The following is a 16,288-nucleotide window of genomic DNA, read 5'->3' as shown; positions in this document are numbered from 1 at the left end:
ATGCTGGCTGTCCAGATGAAGATGCTAATATGCAGTGAGGCTGCAGAACCACTGCGGGCTAACAATTTTAATGGACTTTTATGACTTTTATAACCTTTCTTAAGTTGTACTTTTAAATTTAGGCTACAGTGAGCCAAAGAATTCTAAAGACTAATCTATGGCACAGTTGTGTGGTTGAGACTATTGTTTCAAGATTGACAGACAGGTGGGTTGGGTGGGGAGGTGTGCACTCATGACAGTTGGACGCAATTTGACCTTCCTTTTTTAGAATTCTTAGTCCTCAGATAGAGAGGAATTGCCATTTGTATACACCAGACAAGGCACCCAGTATGTAAAACTCAGAAGGTGTTCATGACATAGAGTATATTCCTAGACCCACGTCTCTCTTTTGGTTACACACATGTAAACTTTTGCTAATTAATTCTTATTTGTACTCATTAGAATCCATTTTTGAGGGGGAGAAAAACCTCTTGCTCTGATGTGTGAAGGATTTGCATCTTACATTAATCAATCTATAGGATATCAGTAACAATCAAAGCAAATGCAGTTATGGGTGGTTTGTTTTTAATTTTTCACCTAGTTTCTAAATCACACTTCCTTTGATTAAACGGCATGTTGGCATCTCCCAATGATAACAAAATGTAAATGTAATTATTTGACATCTTTTGGCATTTTAAAAGAGTAAAGACCTGTCAAGTCTTGCATTTAGGCTGCAGTTGAGTAAGATAAAAGCTTACAATGCCAAATATATGGAAACATTATAACATTTTATAATTATTCTTGAAGTTTTGATGTAAAAGAAAAACGTGTTGAACAGTCCTTCAAAAAATTGTGGTTCCTCCATTATTTTTGCTTTTGGTAGCCATTAAAGAGAAGAAATAAAATAACTACAATCAAAGGAGCAGTTTAATATCAGCAAAATAAAATGATGTAACAGAATTGGTGATATTCATGTCTATCAGATGGCTCATATAAAGAAGTGCTATTTTCATCACCAAAGATCCTTTCAGTTAAAATCTTTTAGGGCATGCAGCGTGTAAAATCAGTATCAATCACAATGTATGGTGGCTATTTGTAAGTGTAGATCACCATTTACCCCAAAATGGAAAGACATGGCTATGTCCAGAAATCCAAGTGTTTCTTCCCATTTTCAAGTGGTGCGAGCAGCATATATGTCACATTTGGAAGTTTCCATTGTGCATAACATCCTTTTGGGGGTGCCTTGCTGGCCCAGAGGAGGGGTACACCAGTCCAAGAATCTGGAAATCTGGGTGATAGGCCTGTTCTACACAGAGGAACCGTCTCACCCTGGGCAGGCTACCTGGTGTGTCAGTCATGTTTATCACCCAGTGATAGACTGGTTCCTTCTGTGAAACTATCAAGCTCTATGTGTCTCCTGAATCCAGATTGAAAGCCCTTTACATCTGAAGAGAGAACTGATTAGTGTTGCCCTTTGTTTTAGAAATTCTTAAGATCATCACCAAAACAAAACACAAAAACAACCATAAAAGGGACTGCACTGCCCAAGTGCTTTAACATAACAGAGAAAATTACCTTTATTTTGCAGTCTGTATACATAAAACTTAAGTGATTTTGTTATGTTTCTGGGGAAAAAGTATTTTTAAAAATTTCCTCCTAAGGAATTAAAATATCTATAGAAGCTATGGCTTGCTTTTATAATGTGGAAATCATATGACTTGCTGTGACTCATGCGGATTCCCTCTTTTATCAGGGAGACAAGGACTTGCAGCGTGTTCTTTGTTCATGTTTTTATTTCCTACTTTGATCAGTTGTATATAAATGTACACTTTTGTTACTTTTGCTGTGCCAGTTAGAAATCTACTTCCCATAAAGTATTTCTCCCACTTAAGTCCAATTATGTACACTTTGCCTAGGTCTTTCCAAAATAAAATTTATGTAAATGTTTATTTTATATAAAATATAATGAAAATAATTTTGTCTGTTTCAATCTCTCAAGTGCTCCATGATTAGTACCCATTGAAATCCATGTCACTAGATGATGTCTGCTTTAAAAGAAAAAATAATTTCCTTCTTTCCCTCATTCATTCATCCCATTGTTCTGTGTGCTTCATGTCTGCTCTTTCGCCCACCTCACAATGACTATTTCAGTCCTTATGCACTCCTTAACTCTTCCTCTCATGTTGAATAGATGCCTTCACCTCTTTCCTCACAGGGTAAACAAAAGTAGAAAACAGATATTCTGACCATATCCTGTTCTCCTTGTACAAACTCACCTGTGCTCAATTCTTCCCACTCCTGTTACTACAGTGGAAGAAGAGGGCCCTCGGCACTGGATTTTGCCTCTTGTGAAGCTTATCCCTTAACCTCTCTTTTTCATCTTTAACTTCTTCCTTCTACTGGCTCTTGTGACTTCTATTTTAAAGCACATATACCGGTAACCACCATCAAAATCATTTGGAAGTAAAAATTAAGTCCATCCTGTATTCTCATCTCTAGCTGCAACCACATCCTTCTTCCTTCTCTGCCAAACTATTTGAGTGAATTGTCTTCACCCATTCTTTCTGCCTCCATCCTTCACATTCCCTCTGCTTCATGGCGATCTGTCCTTGCAACAAACATGCAAGTAATTGCTGTTTCTAAGGTCATCAATAATCCCCTTTGTGCTGAATCTTGGTGCAAAATCCCTTGTGGGACATTGAAGAGGATTCTAGAGTTTAGACCAATGATTTAGTGGAGATGGAGAATTTTTTTTACACAAGACATTATTTGCCCATGATATGCTCATTGCTCACAGGTTAGTCACTAACACTCCTAATTGTACAACTATCCTTAGAGTTGGGGCTTCCATTAAAGGTCTTGAAAGGCCTCCAGCAGGAGATTATGAAGATATGTTCACGTTAAAGGCAGATTTCTCATACATCACAAGTGCAATGTGGGATAGTTCAGCCTACTCTCCCTTCTTGACTTGCTTTCCTTGTGTGTGTGTGTGTGTGTGTGTGTGTGTGTGTGTGTGTGTCTGAATACTTCCATTTAGATGCTGCAACATCACCACAAACTCAACTTATACTTAAACCATCATCTTACTAGCAAATTTAAAACAACCTATCAAATAGGTGTACGTTCATATTGAAGAGCTCTTTTCCTATTTAATGGGAAGGCATTATTTTAGTAGGCCTATAAGGGACCAATCTTCATAAAAGGACAAGGTCTCACTTCAGGCTGTGAGTTTTGAACCCTGGAAACAAAGAGAGCTGTTCTGTAACAGGAAATGAGACCATGCCCAACCCCATGGAGACTTCCGGGTATGAAAGAAACCACTGAATGTCCTGCAAAGCTGTGTGTGCATCATGTGCAGAAGAGTGCAAACTGACGGAGTCTGTGGGCCCCATGTAAAGGTTAGTCATGAACCTGAACATTGTGGGTCCAACTATACTTGCACATCACATGAGCATTTTTCTTTCCCTCTCCCTTTTTTTTTCTTTTTTTTTTTTTTTTTTGGTAGTGGCTTTAATCTGACCCCTTCTTGCTAAGAAAGAGGTATTTGGTCCATCTGGAGGGTCTGAGCTTTTATTGGAGAGTAGTTTGCCCCCGGAGCAAGGAATGGCGATAATAATCCTTGAAGATCACTACAGTGAAAGCAAAATTTAAAGGTGAGGTGGTGAGGGCCAGTGGTCAGGCAGCCACCATACCCGGGGACTTCCTTTGTGGTGCTCAAGCCTGGAGTCCTGAAGGTGCAGGGCTTTGTTGTCGGAGAAAGGCCGCTTACCTTACCAAGCTCCCTCCCACTGTCTCCTGGACACTCAAGCTCCAAACCCAGGAGTCTTCTACTCAAACTATTATCCAAGGTGTCTTTATTTAAAATAAATGAATAAAATGGTGCTTGCTATTCTGAAGAGCAGTGCAGCCCAATAGAACTGTCCGTGGTGTCAGTATCTGCTCTCCAGTATGGTAGACACTAGCCACAGGCAACTATTGAGCCCTTGAAATATAGCTAGTGTGACTGAGGAACTAGTGTTTTTACTTTAGTTAATACTGATTTAAATAACCACATGCCTAGTGTCCACTCTAATTGGACACTGCAGCTCTAGAGCTTCTTAATGTTGTTAAGATGGGACATAGAAATCCGAGAGGTTCATGAGATAAGAAGGCTGAGACTTTCAAGTTTCAGTGCCAATTCCATTCTTTTCAGCTTTTCACCAAAAGGTGCCCATTTACCTTCTGTTCTCTTTTACAGCTACAAAGGTCATTGCCCCCAGCTGATTCTCACCTGCCGGTTTCTGTACCTGCATTCCCTCCACCTTCACTACTGTTTTCCTGTCCATCTGTCTACTGCCTGCCTATCTCCTTAATTTGTATACCTCCTACCATAAGGAGCTTTTATTTCTATTTTTCACAGAACACAACTGGGCCTGGGAGATTGATGTCTATGTTAGTTATGTACAGACTGTCCATGAGATTTCCCCTAATTTTTTAAATTAATGTATTTATTTTTACAAATAGTGTATTGTCAAGTTGGTTTCCACATAACACCCAGTGCTCATCCTCACAAGTGCCCTCCTCCATGCCCATCCTCCCCTCCCCCCCACATCCATCAGTCCTCAGTTTTTGTCAGCATTCAAGAGTCTCTCATGGTTTGCCTCTCTCCCTTTCCCCCTCCATTTCCCCCCTTCTTCTCCCCCTTGTTCCTCCGTCAAGTTCCTCCTAATCCTCCTATACATGCAAACATATGATATTTGTCCTTCTCTGCCTGACTTATTTCGCTCAGCATAACACCCTCAAGGTCCATCCATGTTGCTACACGTGGCCAGATTTCATTGTTTCTCATTGCCATGTAGTATTCCATGGTATAGATAAACCACATCTTCTTGATCCATTCGTCTGTTGATGGACACTTAGGCTCTTTCCATGTTTTGGCTATTGTGGAGAGTGCTGCTATGAACATCGTTTACCCTAATTTTTTGATAAAAATACATACAAATTCTGGCTTTATTCCTCTCTCAACCTCAAGCTAACTTATTACAAAATATTATTTATGGGAAATAATGCTGACATGGTAATATTACCGATGAATTCATTTTAATGACCTTAAATGATGGGTCCTACAGCTTTGGCCCATTCCACTGAAGCGAGTAACACGGCCACCCAAAAAAGGGATGGCAGCGTAAACCAGATGTTTCATATCCACTCCATATGAAAGTTCTTGAATGTCAAGGACTTCCACAAGCTTCTTAGATGGAGGGGCAGTACTATTAATGCCTCAGTAAGCTTCCAGGAGTCTTCCTCCTTTCACAAGTCGGCCTGCCTGTCTTGTATGGGTGACCGGCTTCCTCGCCTCTGGGCTTGGGCCACACTCCCGGGTCTGGGACAGAATGCCTCGGGCGTTCCAGGCCACTGAGCACCTTGCCCCCTGGACCAGTCGGTAGGGCCCCTGCCGGAAGGCGGGGCGCTGTGGGAGGCGGGGCGGCTGCGCGGAGGATGAGCGGGGGCGGGGACAGCTGTGAAGCGGCCGGCGCGGCAGGTGCGGCTCAGGTGCGGCAGGTGCGGCTCAGGTGCGGCTCGTCCGCGCCCCAGGAGCGAAGAGCGCGGCGGGCGCTTCCGGGGGCGGGAGGGTCTTCGCCGTCCTCGCTCGCTTTCCGCAGCGGCGGCGGAGGAAGCGGGGCGCAGTCCCCGCGCGCGGGGGCCATGCGGACGCTGCCCGGGGCCCGTCTGCTCCTGTTGCTCGCCGTCGGCCTCCCCCAAAGCCTAGGTGTGCGCGCGCCCGGTGCAGGCGAGGGAGGAGGAAGCGGGACGCGGCCCGGTACCGGCCCTCAGGTTCCCAAAGACGGGCCAGCGCGAGGTTTTCTTTTGGAAATTCTTCGGATTCTGGAGTTCAAGGCTTTAAGGCACTTGTGCTAAGGAGCCTTCTCCACGTAACAATAGCCCCTTAGAAGCAACTGAAAGCCGAATGTCTCCCTTCTGGAGTAGCATATGTTGTCCTACGGCCGTCTAATTTATGTGATGCTCCCTCTCCCACAGTCCTCCCCAAATCGATCCCCAGAGGGTGAGCTGACTCATTCTGCCCCCCTGGGTCTTATAAGGCAGCTCAGGCTCAAAGAGGCAGAGGAACCCCGAGGCAAGTTCTAGTCAACATGGAGTAGTTGTGGGATAATCTTGGGATTCTGATGACAGAAGAAGGGCGGGGAGGGTGGTCTGCTGCTCAGTGACCCCAGAGAATGTGTGTCAGGCCAGGGAAATCTGAAGGCGGAGTGTTGAGCAAGGGAACCCTGACATGAGGCGCTCCGGGCGAGGGCACACGCGCGGCTGCTTTCTCTCTCCCTCACAGGGCCGAAGTGTGGGGTCCCCGCGGCTGACGTCAAAAGAACGGCAACTGTCTTGCATTCTGGGTCCTTCTCGGGAATTACTCGCTGGAGAGATGCGACAGTTGGTGGACAGCCGTGGCAGGTCAGGATAACCGAAGCACTGAGTTCCTGAGCGAGAAATGCTGACGTTTCCCGCTTGTTTCCATTATCACAGCTCCGGTTAACATGTGATTTTTCTCTTGGCCCCACTCAACCTCTCTGCCGAAAAGTTTACTTCAGGGGAAATATTTCCTAACCGGTTATATCGGTAACGTAAGAACGTTGTACAAGGAGAGTCTACTTCAGATGTTTCTAAGGCAGATGGCATGGGGAGATGCGTATGAGTTGTGTTTGTGGTTTTCTTCTTGGGCAGGTCTCCCTGAAATTAGGTGAGCACCGCTTCTGCGCAGGAAGCTTGATCCGAGATGATCTGGTTGTTACGGCAGCACACTGCCTGGTTGGCCTCAATGAGTAAGTTGCGGGTTTCTGTGACTTATCACACCTTCACTCATAGCAATGGGACTGGGAGATTTGAAGCTCTGGAAAAAGCTGGCAAAGTTCAATCTCAGTCCCTTTCTGAATTTCCCCACCTGGCCCACCCACTCACTGACCTTCCTGACCCTCAGAAACCTGTATCCCTCTCAAGATCTCCTGTACCTCCTACCCTACTAATCAGAGACCCCACAGTTCTCTGGGGACATTATAGATGTCCTCTATAATTTGCAGAGTTAGTGGTGAAGTGGGGGGTGATAGTTACTTGTTTAATAAATTATTGACATTTATTGTTAAATGGATGCTCCAAAGTTTTAATAATCTGAGTTTTAGTCATTGGGAGGAAAACAATACTGTGAAAAGAACAGATACTTAGCCAGATTAAGAGAGAGTGCTGATCGTAAGAAAAGGACAGTTCTAGGAACAGCTTTTATATCTTGTTAAAGATGACAGAGCATATATAGACTAGTACAAAAGAAGAAAAAGAGGCCACACTTAAATATTTCCTGGCTAATTACAATTGATGATAGGTGAAAGGGTTCACGGAAGGTAAACACTCTGATGGAAAGCCATGACTTTGCAGATCCCTGTAATTTATAGGCAATTATGATAGTTGGTAGTAATCACTAATAAAGGTACATCTTCTTTGGAGACTTAGAAATGCTTCCAGTTACATTAATCACTTTTCATTTAAGTCGGTGAAAATAAGACCGTCTTTCCTGGGGGAAACAGCTATACTTATTGGAACATTTTTCTTTGGTTTTAGGAAGCAAATTAAGAGTCTGACTGTGACTGGGGGGCAGTACAACCTCTTTCAAAAGGGTAAACAAGAACAGATTCCTATCTCCAAAATGATTCTCCATCCAGAGTACAACAGACTTGGATATATGAGCTCAGATATCGCACTGCTGTATTTAAAACACAAAGTCAAGTTTGGTAAGTAAGAGGAGTTAGCATGTGTAAAAAAATGTAGGAGAGAAGTGTGTTTTATTAATTCTGTACCAGTTAACAATTTCTGTGTATATACCTGGTAATATTAGAATAGCTAAGTTTTGTCCTTTTTAAAATTTTGTTTATAACATATAAAAAGCACTGTAAGGACTGAAAATCCCAGACACAAATTATATATGCTTAACTTAATCCACATTTTAAGTCTTTTGTCTTGGCTGGGCTGTGTTCTAGACTTACACTCAGCTCCAGCCTGGGGCTTTGAGACATTTGAAAATGTTTTCAGAGACTTCTCTCTCTTATCATTGTGGACTAGATATCTGACACTCTCTCAGCACGGGTAATCTAAACATTTTGGATAAAAATATTAAAAATCTGTTTTTTAAATGCAAAAAGGGAAAGTGATCAGTGGCCCAAACCAATGAAAGAGCACAAATCTAGAGGACTTGGCTAGGCATTGAAATAAGCCACTTCCCTTGAGGCATCTAAGTGATCTTTAAGAACCTAGAACTTCAGGGGCGCCCGGGTGGCTTAGTCGGTTAAGCGTCCGACTTTCGCTCAGGTCATGATCTCGCGGTGCGTGGGTTCGAGCCCCGCGTCGGGCTCTGTGCTGACTGCCAGCTCAGAGTCTAGAGCCTGTTTCAGTCTGTGACTCCCTCTCTCTCTGACCCTCCCCTGCTCACGCTGTCTCTCTCTCTCTCCTAGAAATAAATAAAACATTAAAAAAATATATTAAAAAAAAAAAAAAAGAACCTAGAGCTTTAACTGGTCATGCAGGGAGCCTGTATGGGAGGGATGGTAGGGGATGGGCAAAGAAGGATCTGTAATCACCAACAAGCAAGCCTCATTGAGGTTAGATGCTGGAATTCCCAGTACCTGTGACCCAAAGAAACTATTGCCCGTTTTCCTCTTTCCCTTTACAGAAAAGCGATGAAGTTCCATTTATGGGAGCTATGTCATTTTCCTCTCCTCAGTTCTCCTCATTGCGTGTATTAGGTCGGAGAGATCTGTTAGACATCCAAGTCAGACTTTCACCCCAACCACGCCCCCAAATTTGCTCTTGTCACAGTCAGTGACCTCCATGTTGCTAAATTTCCAAGGTAAATTCTCAGTCCTCAGCTTACTTGACAGGAGTTTTGACAGACTTGTTCATACTCTCCCTGGAAACATCTTCTTCACCTGAGTTCCAGAAGTCCGTTGGTTTTCCTCCTACCTCTTTTTACACCCTTTCTTAGTCTTCTATGATGGTACCTCCTCTTCTTTGTGACCCCTTATTGTTGCAGTGCTCAGTTCTTGGACCTCTTCCCTATCTGCCCTCCTTTAGCATTCTCATCCAGGTTCAAGGCTTCAAACACCATCTGCTTGAAGACTATCCCAAATGCTGTCTGTCTATCACACATGCTGCTGGGATTCATAGGAGTCGTATAGCTAACTGTCTACTGGTCACCCACCCAGATGGCTAAGAGGCATCTCAAACTTAATATGTTTCAAATGGAATCTTGATGATCCCCTGTATCCTAAATCTGCTTTACCCATAGCCTTCCATTTTGATTAATGACAACTCTACCCTTCCAGTTGTTTAAACTAAACACTTTGCACTTAGTCTTGAGTCTTCTTTTTCTCACATTGTACACCTAATCCATCATGAAAATCCCATGGCTTCTGCCTCACCCTGTCTACTCTTACCATCCTGTTCTAGGCTACCATACTTTCTTGCCTGGATTAATTTTAATGGTCTCTTAAATTGTCTTTAGCGTCCTCTTTTGCAAGTCTAATATTTATTATTTACCTAACAACTAGAATAATACTTTTTAAAATATAAGTTATATTATGTCACACTGTTCAAAACACTTCAGTGGCTCTTCATTACACTCAGATGGAAATCAATATTTTTATCAATTGCCATCGCTGTCCTCCTATCCCTAGATTTAGCTTGTTTTTTGTTTGTTTCTCTTTTTCACTATTTTTTTTCCTTAATCTGTTCCAGCTCTTCTGGCCAGCTGTTCCTCAAGCATATATGACATGATCCCACTGCAGGGACTTTCCATTCTATTTCATATTTTCCTCAAATACTTTCTGTTCAAATAACCACTTGGTTTCTTCCCTTGGTTTCAAGGCTTTACTCAAATGTCATCTGCTCAGGGGAATCTGCTGGGTGATTCCATCATTTAAGTGTCTGACTCTTGATCTCAGCTCAGGTCTTGATCTTGGGGTGATGAGTTCAAGCCCTGCATTGGGTTTCAGGTTGGATAGGAAGCCTACTTAAAAGAAATGTTATCTACTCAATGACCCTTGCCATGACTATCATGTTTAAAATCATATTTCCCATGCCATCCTCCCTAATCCCCAGATTTTGGATCTTCTTTACCCTACTCTGATTTTTCCAGAGTGATACTATGTAACAACCAAATAAGTTATTTTACTTATTGTTTGAATTCCCGCTCCCAATACACACTCTTATATGTAAGGGATTTATCTTTCCGCTAATCCACTGGGGTCTAGAAGAGTGCTTTCCCCATTGTAGTACTCAATTACTGTTAGGGGAAACTATCCCTTAGCAACAAGGGTATACCCTCAGTGGAACAGAATAGAGAACCCAGAAATTGATCCACACCTACATGGTCCACTAATCTTTGACAAAGCAGCAAAGAGTATCCAATAGAAAAGAGAGTCTCTTCAATAAATGTTGGGAAAATTTTCTTACACCATATACAAAAGCAAATTCAAAACGGACAGAAGACCTGAAGGTAAAATAAGAAACCATCAAAATCCTAGAGAAGAACACAGGTAGCAACCTCTTTGACCTCAGCCATAGCAGCTTCTTACTAGACGTGTCTCCAGAAGCAAGGGAAATGAAAGTAAAAATGAACCATTGGAACTTTATAAAGACAAAAAGATTCAGCACAGTGATGGAAACAATCAACAAAACTAAAAGGCAGCCTACAGAATGGGAGAAAATATTTGCAAATGACATGCTGAGTAAAGGGCTAGTATCAAAATCTGTAAAGAACTTATCAAACCAACACCCAAATAATAATCCAGTTAAGAAATGAGAAGAAGAGATGAACAGACATTTCTCCAAAGAAGACCTACAAATGGCTAACAGACACGGGAAAAAATGTTCAACGTCACTCATCATCAGGGAAATAGAAATCAAAACCACACTGAGATACCACCTCTTACCTGTCAGAATGGCTACCATTAACCACTCAGGAAACAACTAATGTTGATGAGAATGTGGAGAAAAGAGAACCCACTTGCACTGTTGGTGGAAATTCAAACTGGTGCAGCCACTCTGGAAAACAGTATGGAGGTTCCTTAAAAAGTTAAAAATAGAACTACCTTATGACTCAGCAATTACACTATATATTTACCCAAAGGATACAAAAACACTGATTTAAAGGCCACATACACCCTGATGTTTATAGAATTATAGTAGCACTATCAACAATAGCCACATTATGGAATGCCCATTAACTGATGAATGGATAAAAAAATGTATATACATACACATATGCATACAATGGAATACGACTCAGCCATCAAAAAGATTGAAATCTTGCCATTTGCAATGACATGGGTAGAGCTAGAGTGTACTATGCTAAGCAAAAGAAGTCGGAGAAGGACAGATACCATGATTTCACTTAAATGTGGAATTTAAGAAACACGATGTGAACATAGTGGAAGGGGAGGAAAAATAAAATAAGCTAAAAACAAAGAGGAAGGCAAACCATAGGAGACCCTTCACGATAGAGAACAAACTAATGGTTGCTGGAGGTGTGGTAGGTGGGGGGGATGAGCTAAATTGGTGATGGGCCTTAAGGAAGGCACTTGGTGGAATGAGTACTGGGCATTACATGTAAATGATGAATCACTGAATTCTGTTGAAACCAACTCTACACTATATGTAAACTAACTTGAATTTAAATGAAATCTTGGAAAGAAAAAAAAAGAAGTGTTTTTACCCTAACATGTTAGTAGTTTTGGAGGGTCAAGGTGGTGTGTAGGACACTGGATTGTATTCTTCCTTGTTTTACTTTTTCTGTGTTTTTCTAAATTTCTATAAATACGAAATAGCTTTTTATGAGAGGGGAAAACTTTTAAAGTATATATTGATATTATATGTAGAGGGAAAGTGTAGAAGCTATGAAATCAACTGGTTGTCACTTTTCCAAATATATTCAGCATCCATTGTCTGCCCAGGAACCTTACAATTTTCTTTTCCCAGGAACTGCTATTCAGCCAATCTGTCTCCCCAACAAAGATGATAAATTTGAAGCAGGGACTCTCTGCATGACCAGTGGATGGTGCAAGACTTCAGAGAGTAAGAGGCATCGAAAAAATGATAATTATACTTTTAGATTTCTTTGCCCACTAGGAGCAGAAATTTTATTGGTGGTGAGTAATGCACTTATCGTATTTTGTTTTGGGTTTTTTTCCCCCTGGGTTATGATCCAATGAAAATTTCTGGTTGTCTTCACCATAAAAATGTCTGTACTTAAGGCTCTACATAAAACTACTGCTGCCCATTCTGGTTGTGGTGTGTCAGAAAGAGGAAACAGACAAGCAACTATGACAGATGAAGGAGAATACAGTGAAGGGATAATCAGGAAATAGTCACAATAGTTAAATCTCCTTGTCTTTAATACTATGATTTTTCAAAACAAAGAATTACACAAAATACCACTTTATTGACAAAGTTTTCCACTTAGGGAAACTTCAAGTATAGGATTAGAAAAGATACAATTGCCTATATTACCTTAAAAAAAAAATCTGCTAATTAAAAAAAAAAAAAAAAGTCCTGTATCACATATCTAATTCGCATCTTACGAAAGGACTTCCACACTTTGATTAAACATGGTTGAAATAGCTTTATACCTGTAGGGTTCTTGCTGATCGGTTTCCGTGAGGACAATTGTTGACTAACACACCAGTCCATCTCCACAGCATCAGAATATTCAGATGTCCTACAAGACGTGGAACTTCTCATCATGGATGACAGAACATGTAATACTGTGCTCACGGGTATGAACTTTGCTCTCCTGGGAAGGACCGGGATGTGTGCTCGTTTTCCTGATGGGCTAAGGGAGGCCTGCCGGGTAGAAAGCATAAACCAGCCCAGTTATTCGTTATCACGTAGGTGGTAGTGGGTTCTGCCTTTCCCCATGAGCTGCTTGTGGGGACTAACTGCTTCAAAAGTCTTTTTTGTTGTTGTTCATCTTTCCACCAGGCTTCTACGGAAAAGGTTGACTTGAGCTGGCCTGAGAGCATTCTTTCCTGTTCCATGCTGATTCTTACCCCAGCCCTCTTTTTGGCAAGATGGAAGGAGGGACGATGGGGAGGGAATTGGGTTCAACGCTTGCAGCCTAACGGAATGAAGCAAGAGCACTTTGGCCAACTAGTTGTTTTGTTAAACAATTTTTTATTCCATCTTTTGTTAAATATTTTGATTTTTTTTAAGCCTTTGGTGCAGAATGCGATGTTTGTACAAAGTTTGACCGAAGATGGCATAGCTATAGTTACTTGGGTAAAACTTCTTGTCAGTGACCTCCCAAGACTGACTACAGCAGCTTAGAAAGATCGATCTCCGCAAGTTAGAGGAAGGGGAGACCAATTATGAGAGACATGAGTTGTAAGTTTTAGATAGAGAAGATAATTTACCTGGAAAGCCTATTTTTTTAACTGGAGTTGTTGGGAGTCTTTATTCTTCCCCAGCAAACAGTTTGAAACTGCTGTAGGAAGCACCTTAAAATTACCTCTTGGGAAATTTCTTGACTTTTTTGTTCTGGGTGAATGGTAAAAGGACAAGGATCAGGGAGAGCTTGGAAGGGAGGAGATAGAAAATTATAATTATGCCACTTTCTGAAGTGGAACACAGGTAGATGAGGTAGATGAAGGGTGCTTTATCCTGTCTGATTCCCTGAGAGCCAGTCCTTTTGGGGAGGAGGGGTAAACCCTCAGTTCTATGCCTTTTGAAGAGGGTTTAATCTCTGACACAGAACTGGTACATGTTCTCAAAGCAGCACATTATTATGAAGGATTATTAAAGAAACCTAAAATCACGCGTTCTTTTTTTTCTTAATTTTTAAAAATTTACTTCTGAGAGAGAGAGAGAGAGACAGCGTGAGCAGGGGAGGGTCAGAGAGAGAGGAGGAGACACAGAATCTGAAGCAGGCTCCAGGCTCTGAGCTAAAGATCGGCATAGAGCCCGATGCAGCGCTCGAACCCACAAACCGTGAGATCATGACCTGAGCTGAAGTCGGACACCTAACCGACTGAGCCACCCAAGTGCCCCCTAAAATCGCAAGTTCTTTATCCTTCACTCAGAACAGTCCTATAAATATAGCCTCTGGGACAAAATTAGGCTTCAGTTCTGTTTTGAGACCCTTTAGCCATTGCATGAACTTGAATACTCAGTTCACTGGTACTGTAGACTTGGATATGACCCAGTCTTTCCTAGCAATTATAGACAGCAAAGTCGAGTGGAAGAATGTACCTGTCAATTTCCCCTACTTCTTTCACCCGTTGCTCACAAAGAAGTAGGGGCAAGAGAGAAATTGAGTGTAAGCTCAGCAAGACTGCAGGCAGTGGTTGCAAGGAGGTTACATCTGGGCAAAAAGACTGTACCTTGAAACTAATGGTGGAGAGACAAAAAGATGGGTAACAAAAATGTTGATGGACAGTAACCAGAGGGCATATATGTCTCTCTCTTTGAGACGAGTGCTGCTTGTTGGTTGGGCGCCTGCTGAAATATTTTTAACTCATGAATATTTTCAAGTTTTCTCTTTTTCTGTCCCATAAAAGGGAGACTCTGGAAGTCCATTTGTTTGTAGCAGAGACAGTGGAATCTGGGTCCTTGCTGGAATAACTTCCCGGGGAGCTGGCTGGACTAGAGGTTGGCCTTTAAGAAATAACCATAGAAGGGCATCACCTGGCATTTTCTCCAAGGTGTTTGAGTTGATGGATTTTATCACTCAGAACATGTTCACAGGTAGGTGTAATTTCTGTGAATTCATCACCCAACTTTTGTTCTAAATCAAAAATTGATCATGCTTATTTCAAGGGTCGTTACTCTGATATGTTGCGGATAGAATCAGAGCTAAGCTCTAAAAGAAAGCATGAATTTTTCTGGTTTTCAATTCCTAATCCAATGTATATAAACAAATCTCTGAATTCATGAGAACTGATCTCTTTCAATTTAACTTGAACTTAACTTGGACAGAGCCTGGATCTTCGTGTTTATGTTCATGTAGATTTTCATGAGATACGGGTTGTTGTTTTTTGGTTTTTTTTTTTTTGTATCGATGAGATTTTTTTACAAAATAGTCTTTGAGAAAGAATTCTTTATTTATTTATCCAGGTGACATACCTTTTTCCTTTAAACTAGTTTAGAGCACTGAAACTAAATTACTCCCCTTCCATTTTTCCCCACTCACCTTTATTAATTGTACTTGGCAACAGTGGAGGAAAATAAGGGAGGCTTTAGAGCGTTACTTTTGCTTTGCAGCTCTAAAATCTAGAATTAGGAAAACAAGTGATGTGGGTCTGGAGATGCCAAGCCTGTCCTCAGGGAACTTTCTTACTATTTGGGAAGACAGAGGAATAAGTTGGCCCTTGTGATGACAGGTGGGCCAAGCTAAGCTACAGGGTGAGCTAAGTCCCTGAGAGCTGTCAGAGCACTGAGAACAGGGTGGAGGGGCTCAGTCCCAAGGGACACCAGGTTTGCCATGCAGATGGGCAGCACATGCACAAGGAATGCCCAGGGGGCAGCCTCTGCACAACGGAGAGGCGTGAGGACACACAGATTACAGGAGGGAGCAGTTCAGTAACAGAACCAAGTCGTTTCAAGGCCGGGAGCCAGAGCGTCAGAGCACAGGGTTCTCTCTAGCCCTCCAGCCCTCCCTCATTGTTGTCCAAGATCAGCCACCTTGCTGATGATTCGAGAAGTACCACTGTTAACTGGTCCAGCTGAACACCAGAGCTCCCTCTGCCTAGAGCAGGCTTGCCACCCTCATTTGAGCTTCATAGGAAAAGCCTTCTGTTCATTGTCATTACTGCACAGGGAGATTCTCTCCTGGTAGCAATTCTATCCCATTTTCATCACCTGAAAGAGAAGGTTAAAAGAATTAACAAGCCCTGAACAAAGGTTAATGACAACAATATTTAAAAAGGGCCATGAAATCAGCCAGTAATGGTTAATTCCACAATCAAATGAATAGCACAATGTGACAATTTATTTAAATAACACTTCCTTAACATCATCTAAGCTTCTCATCCCACAGTTGCCTATTTCTTCTAGTTTCCAACAATTAAAATGTGACACTGGAATCTGAAATTTCTGAGTGCAAGATAGACACTTGCCATGTCACTGCTAAAATTTTGTACTTTTGGGGCCCCTGGGTGGCTCGATTGGTTAAGCGTCCAACTTCAACTCATGTCATGATCTCATGCTTCATGAATTCGTGCCCTGTGTCAGGCTCTGTGCTGACAGCTCAGAGCCTGGATCCTGCTTCAGATTCTGTGTCTCC

At 42.0% G+C, this 16,288-nt stretch overlaps 1 protein-coding gene across 1 annotated transcript in view; it reads left to right on the top strand.

The window, feature by feature from the left end:
- Nucleotides 1-5,949: 5,949 nt before the first annotated feature.
- The window catches only part of OVCH1 (ovochymase 1), an 81,308-nt gene continuing 70,969 nt past the window's right edge, over nt 5,950-16,288 (top strand). Inside the window, exons 1-8 of the mRNA XM_039255270.1 lie at nt 5,950-6,022; nt 6,305-6,423; nt 6,694-6,791; nt 7,579-7,748; nt 11,989-12,084; nt 12,708-12,859; nt 14,565-14,751; nt 15,514-15,550. Coding sequence (XP_039111201.1) covers nt 5,950-6,022; nt 6,305-6,423; nt 6,694-6,791; nt 7,579-7,748; nt 11,989-12,084; nt 12,708-12,859; nt 14,565-14,751; nt 15,514-15,550 — 932 coding nt within the window. The remainder of the gene's footprint in view (nt 6,023-6,304; nt 6,424-6,693; nt 6,792-7,578; nt 7,749-11,988; nt 12,085-12,707; nt 12,860-14,564; nt 14,752-15,513; nt 15,551-16,288) is intronic.

The sequence above is a fragment of the Hyaena hyaena genome, unplaced genomic scaffold (assembly GCF_003009895.1).
Source record: "Hyaena hyaena isolate Hyena2069 unplaced genomic scaffold, ASM300989v1 scaffold_520, whole genome shotgun sequence".
Lineage (NCBI taxonomy): Eukaryota > Metazoa > Chordata > Mammalia > Carnivora > Hyaenidae > Hyaena > Hyaena hyaena.
Note: the sequence above shows the minus strand (reverse complement) of the source record. Positions and strands in the feature narration are given on the sequence as shown.